At 47.2% G+C, this 2,178-nt stretch overlaps 1 protein-coding gene across 1 annotated transcript in view; it reads left to right on the top strand.

The window, feature by feature from the left end:
* The window catches only part of LOC115462013 (tigger transposable element-derived protein 4-like), a 1,542-nt gene extending 579 nt beyond the window's left edge, over window positions 1–963 (top strand). Inside the window, exon 1 of the mRNA XM_030192061.1 lies at window positions 1–963. This exon is cut by the window's left edge and continues 579 nt beyond it. Coding sequence (XP_030047921.1) covers window positions 1–963 — 963 coding nt within the window.
* The last annotated feature ends 1,215 nt before the right edge of the window (window positions 964–2,178 follow it).

Here is a 2,178-nt window from a genome sequence, read left to right as displayed (position 1 = left end):
AGCAAAGCGTCCAAGGAACGACTGACCATCCTCCTATGCTGCAATATGGATGGGGGTGAGAAGCTGGAACCCCTGGTCATCGGGAAGAGCAAGCAGCCCCGTTGCTTCAAGAACGTGAAGCGGCTCCCTGTGTCATACCGGGCGAATGCCAATTCGTGGATGACTGGGGACCTTTGGAAGCAGTGGCTAAAGGATTTAAACACCAGAATGAGGGCACAGAAGCGTCCCATTTTGCTGCTCTGCGACAATTCTGCTGCTCACAATGCTCCTGCCAGGCTGTCTCATGTTAAGCTGGTCTTCCTGCCTCCAAACACTACCTCGCTGATCCAACCATTGGATCAGGGCATCATAGCCAATTTTAAAGCCCATTATCGTGCTCTTCTTCTAAGGCGTCTGATGGGCCTTATGGACGGACAGACTGGTGATAACAAACGTGCCATTGAACTGGCTCGTTCTCTGTCCCTGTTGGATTCCCTGCACCTGCAGAAAGAAGCCTGGAATCGGGTCACACAGGCAACCATCATCAAATGCTACAGGCGGGCACGCTTTTTCAAGGATGCGGGCAGGGACCAAACAGATGCAGCCATGGCCAGCGTGGCTGCTGACATCCCAGCCGGTGTTAGCAATGAGCAGTTCCAACGATACGTAGCTGTCGATTGCAGTATACAGACAGCCGGTGATAGCACGGATGTCGAGCTCTGCGCCTGCAAGCAGGCAACGGCCACCGATGAAGCAAGCGATCAGATGAGCAGCGAGGCACTGATCCAACAACCTCCTGCCACTTTCGCTACAGCACTGGAGGGTCTCAGCACCATTAGGGCCTACCTGGAGAACACTGGGTGTCAGAGCTATGAACGATTTTACCGTCTGGCAGACTTAATCTACGAAACCCAAAGACACCGTAGTGTGCAGAGGACTATCACTGACTATTTTAAGAAAGCCAAATACCAGAGACTGTATTGAGTGTACATTTAATAAACAGTAATGTTCATATGTTTATCAGATGTCAAGCTTCTTTGGCTCACAACGGTTAAGCGCACGCTCCTGTTAACTGCATCTATTTCTTCGGTCCCAGGCCCTTGCACTTAAGCGGATTGCACTGTATTATTATTTAACAAAATATTTACTAATTTTTCTTGTCAAATCCCTTTTGTGTGTGGAGTTTTCTTTGGAAATCCCATAGACTGTGACTTTTTCTGCTGAATTATTTACAAGTGATTTCCGACTCCACCACTAGGGATTTGTTATAATAGCTCCCAGTGGACCCTGTCAAAGGCCTTTTCCTTATCCACAGACAAAAGAGCCAGCCTAGATTAAGTCTGCTGGATGCCCCAAAGAACATTTAAGCTATACCAAATGTTATCTGCCTCCTGGCGCTTAGGTATAATGCCTGCCTGATTGAGGTGGACCAGAACAGGCAAACCGGTTTAGGTGCTCCACCAATATTTTAGCTACAATCTTGACATCTACATTTAAAAGTGATATGAGCCAATAGGAGTTGCATGCTGCAGGATCATTGCCAGGTTGCTATAGGATTGAAATACCGGCCTCCTGTGCACTCGGAGGCAAACAGTTACCCACAAGCAACCCATTACCTACCCTACAAAATAAGGGTCCCACCTCACTAGCAAAAAGCTTATAAAATTTAGCTGTGAACCTATCAAGTCCCGGGGATTTTCCACTGACCTGGCCCTGCCCCTTCAACCCCAGAAAGTGAAAGAGGAGCATCTAAGGCAGCCCTCTACTCATCAGAAAGGCACAGTAATTCCACCAAATCTGGATACTGTTGAATTGCTGTTGGGGATGTGCAAGAAGAATCCCTATAGAGATATGATAAATATCAAGAAAACAACGATGAATGTTGTCATCTGTATAATATAAAACATCCCCTGACCCTTTAATTTTCTGGACTAAAAGCTTTGCCCGTTGTTCATCAAGGCGCCGAGCCAGCAAAGTACCCTGACTTATTGACAAATTCAAAAACGTTTTGGTGAAGCTGGTGACACAAAGCCAACCTTCCTAATCTGCAGCCTGCTCAGGTCACTAGAGACCAGAGTCAATTCTGCTAGAAAATTAGGATCTGAATCCACCTGATGCCTGCATTCCAGATACCACAGCCTCTCCAAAGGCTCAAATGCTCCATATCCTTAGCCCATTTCCTACATGCACCTACTTGAT

This window comes from Microcaecilia unicolor, chromosome 2 (genome assembly GCF_901765095.1).
Source record: "Microcaecilia unicolor chromosome 2, aMicUni1.1, whole genome shotgun sequence".
In the NCBI taxonomy this organism is placed as follows: domain Eukaryota; kingdom Metazoa; phylum Chordata; class Amphibia; order Gymnophiona; family Siphonopidae; genus Microcaecilia; species Microcaecilia unicolor.
The sequence above is the reverse complement of the archived record's forward strand: the minus strand, read 5'-3'. Positions and strand labels throughout refer to the sequence as shown.